Genomic DNA, 20,870 nt, shown 5'->3' with positions numbered 1-20,870 from the left:
TTTCTAATACTTTTAACCTAAAGATTTTTATAATAAATATTATTATTAAATTAATATAATAATCAATCAATAATAATAGATGAAACTAATGCATGTATAAAAATAAAGAAATTATTCATTAAACTCATAATATATAAAGTTCATATATAAATATAAAAGTCAAACTAAATATTTATGGAACTTAGCCTGACATATTTAATCCAATGGTCATTATAATTAAATAGAAAGACGTAAGATATATAAAATAGAAAATTAAAACTCCCTCAAAATTCAAAAGTTCTTCAAAGAATGAATGAGATTGATCATTACTCTCCACATCCTGAAAAGCCTCTCTGATTCTTGAAAGAACAATACAAAGACTAACTAAATATTGCAAACAATGAACTGTCGGAAATTCGCATAGAGAAAATAATAATAAATCCTCCTTATTGTTTAATTAACCTCTATTTCTTATAGAGATTCATTTTTTAGAATATTTCTCTCATCATAAAATTATTATAGCTATCATCTTCACTATCCAAAACAAAATAGACAACTTTAAAGATAACTATCCTTAATTACATCATAACTAATTAATCTTTTTTCTTGGGTTTTGATAAATTCGGCCAGGCTTGTAATATTGGTAGTCCACGTGTTTTTATTCCGAACATTTCACAGCCGCCGTCCAATTAAAGCTCATTCATGTATTTTGGTTCATATTCTACTTTTTTAGCTATTATTATCTGAAAATTAGACAATAAGACTAAAGTGAGGTAAAAAACACATATTTTTATATATTATGTATATAAAAATATCAATAAACTACTAAAATACATTAATTATATATATAATATAAATCTATCAAATAGTGATTTAAATATATAAATTTAAAAATATATCGTCCTTTAAAATTATTACGATATTATTTTTTAAAATATTATCTCTAATAAATCTAGTTTAATGAAAATTACTTTTAATCTTAAATACGAATTTATTATTTTTACATTTAATATAAACAATACAATTTTAAAAATTCATAAATTTCAAATTCACACCACTTATCGATTATCCAATTCATTATATTTTCAGCCTTATTATAAGCTATCTTTGGTTTGAAAAAGGAAAAAAAAAATTATTAATTAATATTATATATTATATTATTAATTTAGGAGAATTCGACAAATATTTCAATTATAATATATATTGTTTTACTAAAAATAGTTATACATTAATAAATATATAATTAGTGTTTTAATTTATATAAGCATTTTAAAAATATTATTTTATTTAGATAATAGATTATTTACGAATGACCTGAATTAATTTGATACTTATTATCTAAATAAATACAAATACAGATAGAAATATAAACATATCTCCTATATAATCAAAATTAAGGTGCTACCCTATTCATATTCCATCTATTACCATCCCTCTTGTAGTTAAATGAAAGAAATAAAGCTCAAATTAACCTCTAAATTAAGTTAAATTAGCCCAATTTTTTAAAAAAAAAAAAATATTCAAATTGAGCAAAACAACTTGAAAGTTCTTTAATTATAAAGATTTAAGATCAAATCTTTTAAAAAATAATTTTTGAGTCATCTATATCTTTTATAAAAATATCTTAATTATATTTTAAGTACATATTTTTTATTTATCTTACAAATAATACTACGATAACAGATTTAGATTCTATCTCAAACTAAATGTAGATATATAAATATTCTACAGCGAAAAAAAGAATCATAACGGAAATTACTATCACTAATGGTCCATTTTGCTGAGATTTAGAATTCACCAGACTGATCGTTTGTCTTTCGTAGTCGTTTTCCATCATTTTCAGATATAACTCTTCCATATAATCCTTATCTTTAGCTCAACTAAATTCCACTAAATAATAAATGTTATTATTTTATTATTATTATTATTATTATTATTATAAAATCTAGAATAAACAAAGTAAAATATTTGTTGAAAGCATGTCCATATACTCATTCTAGAAATTATAATCAGAATCTAAAATCATTTTAATCCTTTCTGAAAGTCGGGTAATTATTTAAGTTCAATCAGGAGATAATTAAGTTAGATTAGGAGAACCACAGTGATAGAGTCAATTATAAAAACTTGACTTAGATAAAATGATATAATACAATCAGGAAATGGACGAACAAATTCATGCATGTACATAATTAGAGGCTTCATACAAAAGTAATAACCAATTATGTTATTCTCTCTTTATTTGGGTGGATTATTGACTGATGGATGGATGGAGGGTTCATCAATGTTTATCTGATAATTACTTTGTGATTGCTGGTTCAAGCCATTCAGACCTACGACCTTGGAGGATTCCTCACTTTCATTTTTCTTTTATATCAAATTCTCGTTTTCTTTTGTTTTCTATACCAATTTTTCTCTTTTTTTTTTTTTTTATGAAATGCATATCTAGAAGATCTCGATACTTTTAAAAAGTATAAATGTATAAATTAGATGTTTTTTTATAATATATAAGCGTTAAATTTTTTATTATTTTTGTTTTTATCCATATAGTTAGAACACGATTACGGCATGGTTAAATGCTTTTAGAATAAGATTGGACAATTTTAAAATTTTAAAAATTGGACTAAATAATATTTTAACCCTCCACAATTAACACAAAAATCATATTTTTTTTAAATCTAATAAAACCATAATATTTAGAAACATAATTAATTTTTGATAAAGTTAAAAGATATAATCACATATAAAAATATATTTTTTATGTATACAAAATATTATTAAAAATAAATTTAAACTCTAATTATATAGTTTTTATTTAAATATACTAGATATATATTATTTATTAAGTGTGCCTTCTCATATCGGATTCTACATTTTTAGAAATAATCGTATCGACGTGTCCGTGTTTGTATTCATGCTTCTTAGTTGCATACATGATATGTCTGAAGGAGGGAGGGGAGGGAAGAAGAGAGACAGCACATGAAACATGTCTAATTGTGTGCTTTTTATCTACATGGCGTCTCTTTTGTTGGCCATGGTTAGGCCAAGCAGACATATTTAAAACAAACGATCCAAATTCATACAGCAGTACCTCCGTGATAGAAGCTGCTATTCTGGTTATAATAAATGCTCAAAAAGCGAAAAACAGAAAAGAGTTTACCTGCCATTCAAATCACTAAGCTCCATGTTCAGTTGAATCCTTCTTTATTTTCTTGGTAATGCCTTCCACTCAAGTCCCATTTTAGGCTGTTAAACGTAGGATTTGCTTGCATTACGGTAATTGCAATTCAGGAATATATTCAAATAATTAGCACTTTCCTGTAGTCTCAGTTTTTACCACAATGATTTCATCAACTTTACAAGCTATATGCGCCTTTACAATTGAGTTCAGCATTACAGATAACTTCTGAGGGTAATCATTATGGTTTTTCTTTTTGTTGTTTCCTGTTTCTTTTTTGGTTGTCAGCTGTGACTATCTAGCATAAATACAGGCGGTAAAAGGAAGGGGTGTATGATTTTCTTTGAGATTTTCTTCCCTTCTACACGAACAAGGAAAAAGGGAGATGACAAACCCTGATTGTTCTTTGAGATTTTCTGCCATTCTAAACCACTTATTGAACAAGGAACAATGAAGATTTATTGTGTCTCAACACTATTTTCTTTACAATAGTTTCCAGCTCAAAACACCAAAGTACTCCAGCAACTAAAACCAATTAACTGCATTGCATCAGCTGATACTTCTATGTGGCCCAACATTCCAAACTAAGGTTTCATCAATCCGAGTGTATGAAGTTGACATTTAAAGTAACTTTTGAGAAAAACAAATCCAAAAGCTCTATGGCCCCGGATAAACACATGCAATTTATTCATGGATCTTCAGATTTAAATTGCCATCATTCCAAGTTTACATAAGTTGGTGGACCCAAATATTACTGTGTCTTCGTTGGTTGCCAAAGTTGATACCTGGTCCAGTCTTTCTGACCAGGATTGAGCGCATGTCCTTTGGAGTGGTATATAAACTCCTCACCTTCTCCAGAAAGATTCTCCTTGTGCTCAGCTCCGTACCTCTTAGGTTTCAGCATCAAGAGCTGCAACAGAAGTAAGTATTAATTAGCATGCATCTGCCTGTTACATTTCATCAAAGTTAAAGATGGATTACCTCATCTCCTGTGTGATCAGTTATGAAATGAAGCCAACCATGCCATTCTGGTGGCACCTGAGAAGCATTGTACCGGCTCTTTTCTGCATATTCGACCCACCGGTGCCTTCCTATAGAATGTCACATTATCTCGTTAAACACACCAGGCACAAAATGTATGTGATAAGAACAATGAATAATAACACTCTCCTGCTACTTTTCAAATTGGTGCTGATTTTCTAGGGTATTGATATTTTCAACTAGACTCTCTGAGATGGTAGTACTTGTCATCTCATCTGTTGATCAATATAAGCAATCCTAGCACAAATATGCAGGAAAGGATCAAACTACAGCCACGACCCACTCATATTTTTCATATTCATCCGTCTCATGTTCCATCTTTACAGAAAAGTTTAAAACAAAAGAAACAACAAGGCAGGGAAAAACAAAGAAGCTTTTCAGGTAGACTCGTAATGTTTGTCAGAAAACACCTCATATCTCTATAAACTTATTGAGTGTATCAGTGTTTTCAAAATGCAGTATGATCAGACATGGTGTATGGTAAAGAATAAATAGACCTTCACCTGAGTGCCAAGTTAAGCAAAAATGAGAACACTGATAAATCACTAAAATAGGCACATAAAAAAACAAAAACATAACCAGCTTTTTTTTTCCCCACCTATTCAGGACATATGGATGAGAACAAGAAAAACTGATCATGGTTTAAAAAATATAGATTCAATAAGCCCTCTCTCAGAGGAAGGAAAAAAATATCTTAATCTAAAATCAGAGAAGAGACTTTTCTAGGATAAGATGCTGGGTTGACATCTCCATTTTTTCCAAACAACAGAAGAACATTTGCAATGCTTCACTGACTACTAGACAGGCGCTCAACAGGATTGGCTGTAGCATCTGCTAACACCATGATACCAACAATACATTGGAAAAGACTCTATCTGGTTAACTTTATCAGTGGTTGATCCAACAACTCTTGATTGAATGAGCAAAAGTTCACATCTGAGAAGATAATATAAAACTATAATTGATTTTGTTATGCAATCTATCAGTTGTAACATTGATTAACGATATGGAAGCGATTTTTAAACTTAAATCCTTTGAAATTATTATGAATTCTCACTTCCACTTATGTCGGATACTAATGAATTGATGGTTTTATACTGCATGAAAAGAAGTGACTGAGAGAAATTTTAGGGTATGAATACCTTTTAAACCTGTTCAAAATTCCACTTAAAAATCCAAGAACAACTACATGCAAAAGAAGGAAAAGCTAATGGTTCATTTATACTTTTGATAGAAATGGACCCCATGGCGTTGAGGGAAATCAGCTTCTATGGTAAATTCGGGAAGAGACAGGAGCTAGATTTCTTAAGACTTTCTTCTTTGGGTAGAGACCTCCATTACATGCTACTATCCTTTGCCACTTCAGCAGCTTGGTTTGTGTTCTTAAATCACATCTGCACCATGGCTCATGAGAGTGTAAAGGAAGAAAGAAAGAAAGACTTCTAGATACACATTCAATACAAGAATACAACAATTAAACGCACAAGGCAAGACCGGCTTATCTCCTGGCATCTGATCTTGTGTAACAACTGAACAAATACGGCAGCACCATCAATAAGAAAAGCCAATTAAACAATTCAGCCACTAATAATATTTAGAAACAATCAGGAACATAACCTCAAGACCTTAGTAAATGGCAACTGGTGCAATTACACCGGAAAGAATGATTTTCCCGTCATTTTCAATAGTATAATGCACTCTTAAAGAAGTATATCAAATGAAACTAGAAAGAACACTAACCAAATTGCATGTCTTGAAGTCTCTCATAATACTTGTTACCAAATTTGTCAACCCCCACAAGTGTTGCCCCTATGTTGTGGATTTTGGTTTGCCTAAAATAATTCAATAAATTACAATTAAACAAACAGATGATAGTTTACTGAAAATAGAACAAGAAGAAAGATGCTCAAGATAAAGGCTAACAAAAGATTTAAATAATTACTAGAAGTAAAAGAACACAAACAAAATCAATAAAGAACTTAAAACAGAAAAGAAGACAACAGTATACAGAAAGATAGCCCTGCTCAGGCTATATACAATATATTGAAAATTAAAAAAAAATAAAAATAAAAAAGAACAAGAAATTCCAAATCAAATTATATCAAGGGCCCCAATTTCATCAAGCTGAGCACATAAGTATACTTTTGTGAAACAATCTCTAACCAACAAAACTACAGTAGTCAAGAGATTTTAACTTGCAACAAATTTCCATCAGCAAGGCACCTCCTGAAAGATGTTAACAGAAAGGAAGCAAAATGAATAATTAATCAGTAAAGCTCAAAAATAAAATCAACTAAAATAACAGCCAAGATGTATAAAAGAAAAAAAGACAATGAACTGCTTAGGTTATATATAAACAACAAAACATTCAAGATCACTAATGGGAACACTTCAATAGACGAAATAGGTATATTTATAAATCCATAAACACAAAAACCCCATGTTTATCTTATTATGGTTCACAAATTTAATCCAAGTAAATAAAAGCATTATTAATGAAAATTTCAGAATTTGTTTTCCTACTATCTAATAGTTCAAAAATCTCAATGCCCTCTGCTCAATATGAGCTTGCTTTGCACATAGAATATCTCTCGGAAACTGTTAAATTCAGTTGTCCCGGCAGTAACAGCGCTCAAGAAAAAGCAATTTCCTTAGCTAGCTCTAGGACTCCATTTCTCAGAAATTTCTTTCTTGAGATATCAGGACACCAAGCTACCAAACAGAAGCTAGAATTATCCAACCCTAGAAAAAGGACCGACTCTCAATAATTGCCAAGGGAACGAGAAAATAAATAAAATATAAAACATGTTCAGTAAAAGCTGAGATCTTTCAGATACCCAATAACATAAGAACACAATATTGAATCAAAATGCATTATTCATCAGTACCCTTTTTCTTTTATCTTTCATTCATCGGAGATTACATAGCTATTATATGAATCAAATTGAAAAACTTATAAACAAGAGAACAAGAAATGCAAACTGACAAGTAGCCTTCTTCTTTGAGCTCTCGAAGAAAGGTGCCAAGACCTTTCTCTCTGATCGACTTCAAGGCTCCCTTCACCACCGTCAATGCCATCTCCGTCTCTCTGTCTCTCTCTCTCTCTCTCGCTCTATTTTTATTTTCTCCCTTGTATCTTATTTTTCTTTAAGAATCCCTTGTATCTTTTTTTACCTTGTTTATTGTTATTGTTTTTTCTGTTTTATTTTATAAGATTAACTACTAAAACATCCTTAAGATTTTGCTTAGTATACATTTTGGTCCCCTTGCTTGAAAAATTAACACTTATGTTCTTATTTAATATACATTCTTATTTTAATTTTTTTCAAATCATAATTTAAAATTTAACCTATTTAATTATTTATATACTAATTTATCATAATTTTATATTTAGACAGTTAAGTAAAGTTTTTATTTTGTAGCTTTTACAATCTAACTATTTATTTTGCAAGATCACTTTACATTTTTATCAGTCATATAATATAAAGGTCTAAAATTATTAATTTTACAACAGTATGAACAAAATGCACACTAAAGTGAACCTCAAGGGTGTATTAGCAATTAAAGAATTAACTCTGTTTTATTTTTTCAGTTTCAAGTTGGCAATGCTTCACACGTGTGTCATTAGTTCGACCCGGAACAGATAAACAATAATCGGGTCAAGATCCAAATCTAAGTGCTACACGTGGTTTATTCTTATTGGCCGGGGTGACGCGAAACAAACATACACATTAACGCTACGTTCATATTATATGCCTAAGCGTTAATTATTTCGAATTTTGCAGAAATCGAAGAAATTCTGAACAGGTACTGTTAATTTTGAATGTCATCAATGGTTATTATCAATTATTAAGTTTTTATTTTACTTTGACTTGAATGATTTTCCTTTTTATTTGATTCAAAGATGATTTCATGTCGTGTTTTTAGGTCAGACTTTATCTTCTCTAATTGGATGTATCATGAATGAATTTTCGTAAATATGTATGTTTGGTTCGTGCGAAATCGATATAAACGTGAAAGAAATTGAAAATTCGAAGTATTTTCTTTAATTTGATAGATTACATGTTTTAAATAATTTAAATGTATCTATTGAATGATAGATTGAGTGATTTTGTGCAAAAACAGAGCTGCGGAGAATGATGCGGATGCGAACATATGCAAGTCTCAGTTTGATTGCAACAATAGCAGTGATCTACCATGCATTCAATAGTAGAGGCCAGTTCTATCCAGCAATGGTTTATCTATCAACTTCTAAGATTAATCTAGTTCTTCTTCTTAACATGGGACTTGTTATTATGTGCATTCTGTGGCAATTAACTAAGCGAGTGTTCCTTGGTTCTCTCCGCGAAGCTGAAGTTGAAAGGTTGAATGAACAATCTTGGAGGGAGGTTATGGAAATTCTGTTTGCTATTACTATTTTTAGGCAGGACTTCTCGGTGACGTTTCTTGCTATGGTTACGGCTTTGTTGTTAATTAAGGCATTGCATTGGTTAGCCCAGAAGAGAGTTGAATACATTGAGACAACCCCAACAGTTCCCATGTTATCACATATTCGGATAGTTTCATTTCTGGGCTTCCTTCTTCTTTTAGATAGTCTGTTTTTGTACAGCTCTATCAAGTTTTTATTAGAAACACGGCAGGCTTCAGTTTCTCTGTTCTTCTCCTTTGAGTAAGTTATTTAACTTTTATGTTTTTATCTTTCTTTCTAATTGCTTCCATTTGGTTAACATTTGTGGTTCTGTTATTGACCTTCACAATATTAAGTTTTGTATACTTGCCTTTATAAAGTATTAAGTTGTGAATTGAACATGCTAGCTGCAGCATGATGTGGGTAGGGTTTTTGTTCTATGTTGAGTGTCATTCAGGAAAAGGGAAGAAAATTTTTAGGAGAGATGCAATTAGAGCTCTACAATAGAGTATTGAAGATAGATTGAAGATGGACAATTTAGATACATGACTAGGTAAAGAAATAAACAGTAAATTAAGTTGATTTGATCTGGACTTTATAGAGGCTAATTGAGCTTTGTTATTTTGGTACCCTTGGACTACGGGAACAACTCTAGTTTATTTATGTGCTTAGAAGCAAATCTCCTGCAATATCAAAATAAAATGCTTTGGAACTAAAAAGTGATAATTTGGAACTTTTTGTGAACTTAGATAACACTGTCTGAGTAAGACCAAATGCCTATCATTTTGATAAGTGTAATGACATAGTTACTAGATCTTGTGCTTTGTATTTAAAGAATTGGATGTTATTTCAGACTCTTTTTCCTTAAGCATTTGCTATATCGCTAATGTTTACTTTTGGTGTCTTAGGTATATGATACTAGCAACAACAACAGTCTCCACTTTTGTAAAATATGTTTTCTATGTCAGTGACATGCTAATGGAAGGACAATGGGAAAGAAAGGCAGTCTACACTTTCTACTTGGAACTTATACGGGACTTGCTTCACTTGTCTATGTATCTTTGCTTCTTCCTCGTGATTTTCATGTAAGTAATCAAGTTCAACCTTAGTTCTTACACTGTCATATTATATGTATATGCAGTTTATCTTGTTCTGAGTTTTATACATATGCTTGTCTACATTGTTATTTGATTTGATTTTGTCAAGGTGGATGAGAACTGTAATTGTTTACTTGATGCTCAACTAGTATGTCCCAAGGTTTCCACGAATATTTTTTTGTATAAAAGAAATTTCTGTTTGATGTTGCAGATCATAATGCAGCCGCTAAATTACATGATTTTGCTTATATTGGCCCCCTAATAAGCTTCCTAATTTTCGATTAATGAGTTTTTTTCTGTAGGAACTATGGAGTGCCCTTGCACTTAATACGGGAGCTTTATGAGACATTCAGAAACTTTAAAATTCGTGTTGCTGATTACATTCGTTATCGGAAGATCACTTCAAATATGAATGATCGATTTCCAGATGCAACACCTGAAGAGCTTAATGCGTGAGTTTAGGATTTATCCAGCATTTTGTTGATTATAAATATTCATTTAGATCAGCATTCTTGATTGCTTCTTATGAATATGCAGAAGTGACGCAACCTGCATTATTTGTCGTGAAGAGATGACCACAGCGAAAAAATTACTTTGTGGGCATCTTTTTCATGTCCACTGTCTCCGTTCATGGTTGGAAAGACAACATACTTGCCCTACATGCAGAGCCCTAGTTGTACCACCAACTCAGCATGATATAAATACAGCTGGAGGGCAGCATGGATCACAGTCAGAAGCTCATCGACAGGGTAATTAGATATATTACTACTACTTTTTTATTGTTCTTGAAAAACCTATTTGTTTTTTGAACTAATCAGATTGGTATAATCTCTTAGGTACAAAGTTAATACAATTCTTAATTTTCAACATTGAGAGAAATGTAGTTATTTTTGTTACATAATGTAGATCCTAGAGTAACAGACTGCTATAGAACATAGTTTCCACATAAGATGAGTTGTTTTGGTCAAATTAGGAAAATATATTCTTCTTGGACTAATGTACTTTTCTTGATAAGTTGATCTTAAACAAAACTACTTCTGAGGGGATAGAAATTGCTTAATTGAATCCTTTTGAACTTGCATCTCTTAATATGATTTTTAAGTCGATCATTAATGATTTTGGGAAATGTTAACTTATTGAACATTCTAAAATGCTTTGAACTTGTAAGTTGCTATTTTAATCCCCCTGCCACCCAGCTTGCGGTTACACTCACTTTCACATTGTCTTGATAAGCATCTTGAAAAGGCATCATCAACATATTTAATAGATGGTATAAATTTAAATGAAATTCAGACGTAAAGTTTGTTAAATCATGTAATCATTTTGGTTTTATAACTTTGACATAAGATGTAATGAAGTGAATTATCATGGGATAGCTATTTACTCATTTTGCTCCTACATCAGAGTTTCTTGCCAGTTTTGACGGCTTTTGCTTCTACTCTTTTGTTTCTTTTAGTTGCATCAATTTGTTTGATTAGATTTGTTAAAGCCTTCTAGAAGTTAAGATGATCCATACTGAACTTCTGCACTTGCATTATTTTATTGCAATAAAATATAATTGAAAGGATGGTGTTTTTCGGTTCTTTTTTCCAATTTTGCTCAATTTTTCATTTTATGATGTGATTTGTTTTTTGCTAGCTGAATCTTTTGCTTTATTGGTTTTATATTGTTCAGCGTGTTCGTCTTTTTTAACATTGGTTAAATTTTGAAATTTGTAACAGGGACAGGCGCTGCAAATCCAGGAACTCAGGGCTCTATAGGTGGTATAGCTGATGACAATTTGAGCAGGCATCAAGCTAGAATCCAAGCTGCTGCTGCTGCTGCCTCTCTATATGAGAAATCTTTTGTTTACCCTTCTGCAAACACTCTAGTATGGTATGCGCTTGTATGCCGCAAAAGTACACTTATATGTTGGCATCACAAATGTGTATGCCCTATTGACCCACTGCCTTAACTAAACTTGGTCATTTTGTCCATGGACAGCCAATAAGTGCAAAAAAGATGTGCATTGCACGTCACATTTCCCTGTCTGAAATCTACCCAAAAAATGTAGAAGTGCTTTGGATATCGAAATCTAAGCTTGGCATCCCAAAGTAGTGAATATCTGTTTCCCTTTTAGTTCTGTTTACATAAAGCACTGCAGAAATGCATTGAACAGAATGTATTAGGTTTTGGTCAACTAACTATACCCTGTATGCAAGTAGACCTTAGTATATTAAAGTGCTTTCAGTTTTCTTGTTTCCTGACTCTTAATTCTTTGCTTCTTTCAAGATGGTAGAGGCCCTGTGATGACAGTCTTATGTTTATTTCCCATTTTTTACCTTATTTTCATACTTTGTGCAGGTCTCCTGGATATGCCTTGCTCCCCCAAGCTCAAAGGCCTTTGGCTGACCCTACTGGTGGAGAACAGGCTTTTGTAGGACAATCACAGCCGCAGCCTGCATTCCATGCTGGACCTTCAAACTTGACCCTCCCACAGTTTCCCCAGTGTGTTTTTGTACCCTTTCAGGTACCTAATGACGGTGGAGCACAAGGAGAGAGATTAGGGAATATGCCAAACTGTGAGTTGGAAGCTCAGAAAAAGTTTCTTCAATACCAGATTGAGGTGCCATTTATTTCCTTCTCATGAAATTCTTGTTCTATGTTATGTATTTAAATGTGTTTCTGTGAGTTACTTGAAATTTTGAACAAGGTAGCAATCTTATCTGTGGGCATTTAACCTTTCTTGTCAATTATGCTGCAAGTGTAGTAACGTAGACGCATAGCAAGGTCAAGTGGTTTTGGACATGACATGTGAACAAGAAATGAACTTTCAGGGTTTGAGTTTGCCTCAATCCCATGTGCAGGGAGTTCACGTCTGACCAACCGAAACTGACATGCTTATTGAACAGTGAATTAACTCTAAAATTTAAACACTATTGTTTCAAACTAAAAAAGAAATCGATGGATAGATTATTTACTTCAGAAAATAGGTTTCTTTGCGTGCATGCACACATAGAACAACAGCGACAGTTTTCTTGGATGCTTGTTTCACTTCCTCAAGCATTAAACATGAAGCATGGAGAACATCATTGATCGTGTTATCTTGTATTCTTAACATTATTGTTAATTTGTCTCCCTGTAGGTCCTGCAAAGGCAGCTCCAGCTTCTACATCAGCCAAAAGCCGAGGATAGCATTCATACGGATCCTGCAACATCATCAGATAGCAAAGGCAAGGCAGTTGCATCATCATCCTCATCCGAGTAGTCATCGGAGAGAGTGATGCCTAATCCTGGAGCAATTGTAGTTGTATCATGAGGCCAAACAGAATCTTGTATGTATAGGAGTAAAGAAGAATTAGAGAAGATCCTAGGAATGCTTTACGATTGTAGCTCCCTCTCTGGGGAGCTGCGTCTTTTATTTTTTATCTCTTTTTTCCTGTTAAGGTTTTTCTGGTGAAGAAAGAAAGATTCTTTTTTTTTTTTTTTTTCTTTTCAGATAAGTATTCATTCAAGATGTTTACTGGTTAAAGTTCTCAAATATCTAAAAGCATTTTGCCCCTAAACAATCCTAACTTTGCTTTTACAGAAAGCATATATGCTATCAAATTTACTTGAGCAGTAGATTTTCTTGTGGTTCACATCCTCAATATTCGAGGACAATAGATTCTAAAAAAACAAAAAAACCTTATATTTATTACTCAAAAAAAAAATAAAAAAAATTGACCTATTTTTCTTTTTACCCCTTGATTTCATACAAGAAACAAGAAAAGCTTTAAGATAATGTTAGTGGTCGATTTGGAATGGTGACTCATCTCTAAAAGACAATCAACTTTCTAATTTATTATTAATATATATCATAGATTGAAAAATTGTTGAATATTAAATATATTAGTTTGCCAAATTTATGAAAATTGAAAACCACGAGATAATTATAAAAGCCGATAAATTATTATTAAATAAAATAGTCTGTGCTCTCAAATAAATATTTATGACTTAATTCAATAGAATTATTGAAAGCGATTCTTTAGAAAGATCATGCTCTAATAAATTTCAAAATGTTTTATACCAATAATAACTGAGATTTTTACAAGCTCATATTCTAGGTTTTCTTTCAATTTTCTCAAATAAATTTAAAAATAAAGATTTAATATGATAGCATTTTCTAATGTATAGATTAAAGTTGGTGTTGTCACTAATAAATCATTTATTGCTCTCTAATTATTAATAATTAATAAATAACTTAATTTATTAAGATTAAATAGATTATGAATTACCCCATAAAAAAAAAGAAATTGGTTTCTAAAAAATATATCAATTAATAATAATTATTAATTTATTAAATATTAAATATTAAATATAAGAAAGTCAAGTGTATGAATAAAAATAGATTGAGCAGAGAAGCGTATAAAGGGATAAAAATACCCTTTATAATTTTGAGATATTTACTAAACAACCTAATCCTAATAAATTAACTAATAACTGTAATAAATACTACAGCTCCTCATCCTAATCATAAAATTAATCATTAAAGACTATAATCTCATCTAATAACTATATAAAACTAGAAGCTCACCCATGTTTTGAACGAGTCAGAAAATACTTTACTCAAATTTGGTTATTCTACAAAATATTATTCCCGGGCTATATGTACATAATCAGTAATCCCCTTCAAGGGCAGTGCCTCTAATAAAAGCAAAGTTTTTCTGCTCATTTAGAAGCTAATTACCAAAGCTTACGAATATGTCTCATCTATAATTCCCTACCATTGTTGCATGAGCTTCTGTTCTTTGTCAGTATAACCTTCCAAGAGGAGTTTTAGCTGCACTTCATTCGGGGAGTTTAAGCTGCTCGTGATTCCTCCAACTGCAGCCGAAAAAGGTAAACGTTAGGCTCAAATGTTCTTGTAGAGCACCACAAAGGAAGGAAGATTCAAGTTCCAAAGGGCAATCTCTTTACAGAAAGTGGCAACTAATAGCACGCGAAGAGGAATTATGGTGTTACTGAAGCTGCTGCTGCTACTCCATCTCACATTTTCTTTTAATGGGAATGGATTTAAAGGATCATTTTATCTGACAGGAAGATACTTGGGGAACTTAAAAATAGAGAAGGAAAATTACCTCTTAATATAGTAGTAGAAAAAGTCAGCATATAGAGCAGTCTGAACCAGGCCTGAAATCCAAGCTGTTTTGGCATTTGAGGGAAAAACAAAAAACACTCTTGTTAATAACATCATTTAAATGAAATAGTGCAAGTTGCTATCAGGAGGCGAAACAACTTACGTATCCAGCGGACTTTAACTCCTTCTACAAAGAAGCGATAAACCCAATTGAAGACATACAAGGCCCGGTAAGCACTGTACAGAAAATAAAAGACAAAAGATAAAGATTAAAAAGAAAATGAACGAGTAAAATTAAATAAATAAACAATGCAGAAAAGAATAAATCCATAATGGCATTTCTTTAAGAAGTAAGATATAAGTGTCCTTCAGCTATCAGTTTTACATCTGCAACTCAAAGATGTTAGATAGACCAAGGTAAAAGCATCTCCTCATTGCGCAATCTGCAAAAACTCAATACTTCACCTTTTATGATACTGATATCAATCCCTTTTTAACCTTCTTTAAAGCAATAACATTTTGGGGGCATCAGAAATCAGATAGTTCTAAGATCAAACCATCATGACCTGAGACCAAGTAGCTTACAGAGGATTCTTATGGAAGTCATGATAAAGTAGTCACCTCATAACACAATTAGAGCCCACTCTTTACACTGCATTACTAAAATTCCATTCAATACATGGAGGAAATGATGGATTGGTAATTCAGCATCCACATCACTGCATAATTCTGTTCAAACATCGTTTTTGGATTATAACCAGGTTTTAGCATATTCTTTTAACAGAATCATTGATTCCAACTGTTGGAACATTGCACGCTGAGCTTTTGCAAGGCAATTTAAATTGATTTAAAAATATTCTGCACATTGTGAAATGTTGGGGCTAAAAGATGCTACCGTTATAAAACCTGTGTTAAACTACTTTCATTGCTCTCCAACTCTTGACGAGCATTCTAAATATGAATGGCCTTTTTAAGTCCTACACCTACAGTGCCAAATTTCATCTTATGCATGAGAAAGTGAATCTATTCAAATTCTGCATTGTGTAGGGTACACCCACATTCTGAATAATGATCTTCAGTGTGTGCTCAGACAAAGGGAAAAGAGTTGATGGAAAAGAAAAGGTCATGCATTTGCATAGGACTGTAAATGAAAGATAACTGCAAGGTTGTGGATAAAAGGAGAAGCTGCAAAGCTTTAAGAGAACTAATACATACCCAAGAAGGAAAACATAATTTACAGTCAAGTTGTCAATGTTCCTTGATCTTTGCAGTAGTAGCAACTGAGGTAAGATAGCCACCGCTTCAAGATAAATGGAGAATGCCCACAAAACCTATCACAAGTGATAATTAAGTAAATCACTGTTTTCAGTCCCCTTTGAAATAAGTAAAAACAAAAAAAGAAAAAGAAAGAAAGAGCGCTAAGGAAACACCAAAGAGATACACTTTGCATTTAGACATTATATAAAACTTGAGTGAAACGGAAAACGATTAGTGCACCATTATGGGAAATAAATATTTCAAGGGAATGACAAATCACGGGGGTGAAAATGCCATGGAATATGAAGAAATTGGGTTTTGGTTGTGGTTGTCGATTACAAATAAATATTAAACAGCATTGAAGGCAGCTTGGTAAAGTGTTAAACAGATTTCCAGAGCATCTTAATAGGCTGAGTTTTTTTTCTTTCTCTAAAGATGGGCTTAAACATGTTGAACTCTGAGATGTAGGAAGTCAGATGTACATAAATCCAAAATTCTGGTCGATTGAACATGGATTGCGAAAAGATAATACAGATTTTTTTCTGTAATCTATTTCAGTAGTGATTAAGTTTTCAAACTCCCCCTTAGCAACTGAGAAACAAGATGCATATACATATACCCGTTTAGGAAAGAATATTACACACCTCAATCACACCTAAGGAACGGTGAACCAGAAGGGCAAGGACAAAGGATGCAAGGATTAGAACATAATGTCTAAAAGTATCTTCAGTCTTGCTGTAGGTTTGCTTCACAACTTTATGGTAGCGCATGTACCAGACAATTCCAACTGAAGTTCCAATGAATACTAGTTTCATTATACTGTTGTAGAGCGAGTAGTACTTCGTGAACAAATCAAGATACCGAGTGATAAAAACTATGGCATACAATTCTTGAGTCTTTAATGAAATTCCTGAGAGAATAAGCTTCATTAATAAAGTCATTTTCCTAGAAAAAGGCCTCAAATCAAATACTTCTTTATACAAGATCATGTCCCAAAATATTTACAGTGTGCACATTAAAAGCAGACATAATTCAGGAATGTCTTCCAATAAACTTGACAAAAGCAGGGTTTACAAAGACAATGATCAAGAAAATTTGAATGAAATCCACAAAACCAGATATTCAAGAAAAAGAAAAAAAAAAAAAAGCACTTTCGTTTTATCACTACCTTGAACAAATTAGCACCAAACAACAACTTTGGAAATTAAAGTTCTCAAACTTAAACCCATAGAGCAGCCTCACATAAAGCACCCATTTTTTATAAGCTTCCTCAATAAAATTAAACTAATAGGCTCTTTCTTTTACCTTCTTGAAGAAAACCAAAATCTAAGTTCCAAAAACTTGTATACGAACCTTGTAAATTTTCCATCTAAGTTCCAAAAACTTGTATACGAACCTTGTAAATTTCCATCAAATACAAAGAAGTTAAACAAAGATGTCAAAATAACCAAATGAATAGAATATATGTACATACATACATACATATATATATATATATTATATATATATATATATAGAGAGAGAGAGAGAGAAATTTCTAGATATTGAGAGATAGGCTACTCGCTCATCTTTCCCAATGTACAAATGATCAAACAAGTACCAGGTAATAGTGTACGGAATGCAAATGAAATAATTATAAATAAAGCAAAGTTACGAATGATAAAAAGAAGATTAAAGCAAAAAAGAATCAAATGGTACAAATGGGTCCTTGGAGTTTTATCCTAAAGATCTAACAAGCACTAAAACACGAAAAGGATTTAAGTTCATAAAATGAGCTGCACTGACACTTGCTGCAAAAAGAAAAAGGACAAAAAGAAATTCTTAACCCCAAAAAATGAGATATGATTGAGCACCAACTTAGATAGAACAAAATTGGGTTTTAAAAAATCTTCAAGAAAAATGGAAGACAAAAAGAAACAGAGAGCAAAAGGTACCTAAAATGGCAAAAGCAAAAGTGAAAAGCAAGAAAAAAAAAAGGTGTATATATGGATAAATTCATATTATACCAGCACAAGATTTCATTTTGCGAATCTTGAGAAGCAGAACCACTACACTTAGGAGGTGGGTCATGTCCCCAGCAAACCGGAACAAGTTCATCGTTGCTTCTTTTTTTTTTTCCTTTTTTCTTTTTTTCTGTTTTGCGTTTTGCTCTGTGTCTGGTGTCTAGTGTTTACTGTGTTTAGAGTTCTCTTTTCTGTTAGAAGACAAAAAAAAAAAAAAAAATCGATCGAGACCTCAGTGTCTTCTCTTTCCGTTGTTTAGGGGTTTTATGGTTGACTCAAATGATAGAGCACGCGCTTTGGCCGCGCGTGACTTTTGACTTCAGACTCCAATAAATGCTGCTGTACGTTGAGAGAACTGCAAGTGATGATTTGATTAATCATAAGCATTATTTTAAATCAAACTGTCAATTTTAGTTTAATTTTCTTATACGAGCAATGGATATTTAATTAAAATTTTTTAAAATTTTGATAGAATTTAAAAATTAAAATATATTTAATAGTAATTATAAAAAAATTATATAAGTAAATATTTAATATAAATTTTTAAAAATATTTACAAATAAAAAAATATTTAATTATAACTTTAGAAAATCTTTACAAGTAAGTTAGTATTTAAAAAGTTATTAAATTTTGTAGCTATAAATTTTAATAATTTTTTATGTATTTTTATGAATAAAAATTTTCGAGATTTTTCTTTCACTGTTCATTAAGATTTCAATAGATTTATTTTTTGAAATTTATTTTTTTTTTTCAAATTTTTTTCTGAATTCTCATTTTCATTTCTCTTTACTATTTTTTACCTTAAAAGATATAAGAAATGATGGAATTTTAGAAGTTAAGAATTATTTACTAATAATATTTTCTTATATTTACACATACAAAAAAATTAATTAAAGTTTTTAATTTAATTTTGAAAGAGCCTCATAAAAAATATGAATTTAAAATGACACGTTTAATGAATTGTTTTGAGCAAATAGCCTACCATATATAGATTTCTATATATTATTAGGAAGATTATTTGGATAATTTTTCTATTAGTAATCATAATTATTGGTTCAAATATTTTTATCAAATAATTTAGAAGTGATGTGTCTAAGTTAGTACTCGCAAGTGCACGAAGCGTTCATGTAATAAAGGTAAGTTTACCACGAGGTTGATCTCTCAGTGAGACCAATTTTTATAAAGACTAATTATTAACAGAAAACAATAAAAAAAGTTATAAACACTTTAAATCAGTATTTTGAGGTAATAATATTTATAAAAATAAAGTAACTAAACAATAACTAAATATGCAATGCAAATGCAAATGCAAATGCTTATGATTTAAAACTATATGTTAAAGATAGTATTTAGTCTAGCTATTTACTTAGTAATGTCCTTGTTTTACTTTAAGTCTATATCTAATGAATGAAATAGTTATGTGTTTTTTCCTTTAGTTCCTCAAACTAATGATGCAACTAAAGTTTCTTATAACTATATAGATTGAAGCAAAGTTGGTGTCTCTAATATATTTAACCTAAATTTGTTCATAATAATTACTATTATTAAATTAATACGATGATTAACTACCAATAATAACTGAAACTTATAAAGATATGAAGATAACAAATTTATTTATTAAATAAATAAATAATAATATTCATACAAAAATAAAAATACTAAACTAAACACTCATGAAAATTAGTCTAACATATTTAACCCAATGATCATATATTAAATAAAAAGAGATAAAACAATAAAGCAAAAGCTCTATTTAAATCCAAAATTTTTTAAAGTAGGAATATGATCGGTGATCATTCTTTACTTATTGAAAAGTTCATTAGATCTTAAAAATAGTAATGGAAACTAAACTAAAGTGTTTATGGAAGAACTCTAGAAATAATAATGGAGGACAGATGCATAGAGCAGATAGGAGAAAACTCTTCTCATTTTTTAGAATTATATTTTGTTGAAATATATACAGAGAAGAGTCATCCTTTAAATAAATCTACCTAGAGATGTATACCTAATATAAATATATATAATAGATAAGACTTTAAGTATTTTTATCTCCACCAAATACTATCCCATAAAAAACTTTTAATATAAATTATAATAATTATATAAAATGATTAAAATATTCCTTGAACCTTATAATTTTTTATCAGGCTTTGCAAATAGCAGTCCATACGTTCTAATCTTGGGCGTTGACACGAACATATCATATTAAACTTCTTTTTTAGTATTTAGTTCAATATTTTCCTCTCTTGGCCAATATTTTATGAAAATAGATAATTAAGTTTAAATGAGGCAAAAACATATATTTTTACCATATTATATATAAAAATATCATTAAATATTTATATATAATTTGGACCTATCAGTAAGCATGATTATTATTGGTTTAAGTATTCATCAAATAAGCAATAAACAAAATATATCAAGTATGACATAAATTTGGCGGTTTAATTGAAAATAAATTGTAATATGATAACTTCATTTAAAAAAAATTATTTTGTTGATAAAAAAATAGTATTCATACTGTGTGATAAAAAAATTTAAAATGGATATGAATTTAATACAATAATGAAATAAAGTCTTAGAAATAAAAAGAATACTCCAATATGTAATTATTATAAAATTTTCATATTTTTATTAAGATAATATAAATAAAACATATCGGATTCACAAAAATCTTAGACCAGTACGAAAATAATACTATCTGAATTAATTTTTCTGAAATATTTAAATTTTTTATTATGATGAGGTAAGAAATATTTTTAATTATATTTCATTAGATAGTAGGATTAAATTATACTAACATTTAGGAAAT

General features: G+C 30.6%; 3 protein-coding genes across 6 annotated transcripts; 1 reads left to right on the top strand and 2 right to left on the bottom strand.

Moving 5' to 3' along the window:
• Positions 1-3,590: 3,590 nt before the first annotated feature.
• LOC8283079 (probable NADH dehydrogenase [ubiquinone] 1 alpha subcomplex subunit 12) lies at positions 3,591-7,391 on the bottom strand. Of its 2 annotated transcripts, XM_002519975.3 has the most exons (5): positions 7,182-7,391; positions 6,395-6,421; positions 5,936-6,027; positions 4,136-4,245; positions 3,591-4,064 (listed from the first exon to the last, which is right to left on the bottom strand). In XM_002519975.3, exons 1-5 carry the CDS (start codon positions 7,271-7,273, stop codon positions 3,906-3,908), a joined length of 480 nt encoding a protein of 159 aa, XP_002520021.1. In that variant the 5' UTR covers positions 7,274-7,391; the 3' UTR covers positions 3,591-3,905. The 2 variants fall into 2 exon arrangements, with proteins under 2 accessions (XP_002520021.1, XP_048225892.1); XM_048369935.1 differs by lacking the exon at positions 6,395-6,421 and having other exon boundaries at positions 7,182-7,366.
• A 484-nt stretch (positions 7,392-7,875) lies between these two features.
• LOC8283078 (ERAD-associated E3 ubiquitin-protein ligase HRD1B) lies at positions 7,876-13,162 on the top strand. Its single transcript, XM_002519974.4, has 8 exons — positions 7,876-8,002; positions 8,321-8,864; positions 9,512-9,688; positions 10,003-10,152; positions 10,238-10,449; positions 11,422-11,575; positions 12,044-12,305; positions 12,825-13,162. The coding sequence occupies exons 2-8, from the start codon at positions 8,332-8,334 to the stop codon at positions 12,945-12,947; spliced, it is 1,611 nt and encodes a 536-aa protein (XP_002520020.2). The 5' UTR covers positions 7,876-8,002; positions 8,321-8,331; the 3' UTR covers positions 12,948-13,162.
• Positions 13,163-14,258: 1,096 nt separating this feature from the next.
• Positions 14,259-18,393, bottom strand: LOC8283077 (ER lumen protein-retaining receptor B). Of its 3 annotated transcripts, none has more exons than XM_048379812.1 (6): positions 18,062-18,393; positions 16,700-16,842; positions 16,014-16,129; positions 14,962-15,035; positions 14,800-14,863; positions 14,259-14,545 (listed from the first exon to the last, which is right to left on the bottom strand). In XM_048379812.1, exons 1-6 carry the CDS (start codon positions 18,150-18,152, stop codon positions 14,509-14,511), a joined length of 525 nt encoding a protein of 174 aa, XP_048235769.1. In that variant the 5' UTR covers positions 18,153-18,393; the 3' UTR covers positions 14,259-14,508. The 3 variants fall into 3 exon arrangements, with proteins under 3 accessions (XP_048235769.1, XP_002520019.1, XP_025013253.1); XM_002519973.4 differs by having other exon boundaries at positions 16,700-16,965; positions 18,062-18,380; XM_025157485.2 differs by lacking the exon at positions 18,062-18,393 and adding an exon at positions 17,409-17,457 and having other exon boundaries at positions 16,700-16,965.
• Positions 18,394-20,870: the final 2,477 nt, after the last annotated feature.

This window comes from Ricinus communis, chromosome 10 (genome assembly GCF_019578655.1).
Source record: "Ricinus communis isolate WT05 ecotype wild-type chromosome 10, ASM1957865v1, whole genome shotgun sequence".
Lineage (NCBI taxonomy): Eukaryota > Viridiplantae > Streptophyta > Magnoliopsida > Malpighiales > Euphorbiaceae > Ricinus > Ricinus communis.
The sequence above is the reverse complement of the archived record's forward strand: the minus strand, read 5'-3'. Positions and strand labels throughout refer to the sequence as shown.